At 62.8% G+C, this 1,138-nt stretch overlaps 1 protein-coding gene across 1 annotated transcript; it reads right to left on the bottom strand.

The window, feature by feature from the left end:
• On the bottom strand, positions 1 to 843 carry LOC118644868 (vegetative cell wall protein gp1-like). Its single transcript, XM_036284594.1, has one exon. The coding sequence runs from the start codon at positions 841 to 843 to the stop codon at positions 1 to 3; it is 843 nt and encodes a 280-aa protein (XP_036140487.1).
• Positions 844 to 1,138: the final 295 nt, after the last annotated feature.

Here is a 1,138-nt window from a genome sequence, read left to right as displayed (position 1 = left end):
TTATTTTAGGAACCATGAACCGTCGCGGCGGCGCCAAACAATAATCTTACGTCCGTGCATGTGGTGGCGATATCGTTGCCCCGGGCGGATGCGGTCCCACGGCACGGTTCGGAGGGCGTCCTCAGGGAAGGGCTCCTCCGGGATGGCGACGGCTAGCGGGATCGGTGGTCCGGGCGGCGGTGACGTTGCTGGGGTGATCTCCGGCGGCGGGGGTCCGGTAAAATACCTCGGAGTTGGTAGTGGAGCTGGCGGCGTCGGTAGCGGCGCTGGCGTCATCGGCAGAAGTGCTGGCTGTGTCGACGGTGGTGCGGGCGTCATCGGCAGCGGTGTTGGCGGTGGTGTGGGCAGTGGTGTTGGCGTCGGCGTCGGCAGCGTCGCGGGCGGCGGTGCCGATGGGGCCGTCCCTGGTGGCGCCGCGCTGGGCCCCGCGATTGTCAGCGACGCTATGTCCGGCATGGACTCAGGCGCGGCTGCGGTGCGCTCGGCGGTTCTCTCGCGGCCGTTGTCATCGTCATCATCGTCGTCGAGATCCGAGAGGGTGGACCCGAAGATGGCCAGAAGTGTGGCTTGACGGGCGGTGGTTGCGCTGGAGGGGGCCGTCTCGTACAGTCGCTCTTGTCGCGAGCGGGTGGTCCGCTGGCGGATGATCGGCGGTCGTCGGGCTGCGGGCGTCGTCGGCGCGGATGCTTCCTGGACGGCGGCGGTTGGCTGGTTGGCTGCCTGGTCGTCTGGCGGCTTTGGACGCGCCGTTGCCTCGAAAGGCCGATTGCTCACCGGGATGCGCGGTGGTCCGGTGATGGCGCGTGTGAGGCGTTCTCGGATGGTGCTCCTATGCTTTCCCATGTCGACTGTTTTTTCTTCGTAACCCGTCGCGCCTTATATACTCTCCCGGTCATGTCTTGTTTCGGCGTCCTTTAAATCTTTGACATGTGCGGTCCCGATGATCCTATTACTTTGATCACGCAGGCGGACGATGACTGGGGAGATGTGTTTGTCAACGGTGAATGGCCCCGAGCAGGCCTGCCAAATTTTCAGATTCGGTACCAGCATATACTAGAAAAGATTAAGAGTCGACACAGTCATGTTTTAGGTACCCTTCAGCGCTCTCATGACATCAACGACGTGGACATGTACTACG

Source organism: Monomorium pharaonis, chromosome 1 (genome assembly GCF_013373865.1).
Source record: "Monomorium pharaonis isolate MP-MQ-018 chromosome 1, ASM1337386v2, whole genome shotgun sequence".
NCBI lineage: Eukaryota > Metazoa > Arthropoda > Insecta > Hymenoptera > Formicidae > Monomorium > Monomorium pharaonis.
The sequence above is the reverse complement of the archived record's forward strand: the minus strand, read 5'-3'. Positions and strand labels throughout refer to the sequence as shown.

Coding starts and splice junctions, on each gene's coding strand:
- LOC118644868 (XM_036284594.1), bottom strand. CDS start 843: ATGGGAAAGCATAGGAGCACCATCCGAGAACGCCTCACACGCGCCATC.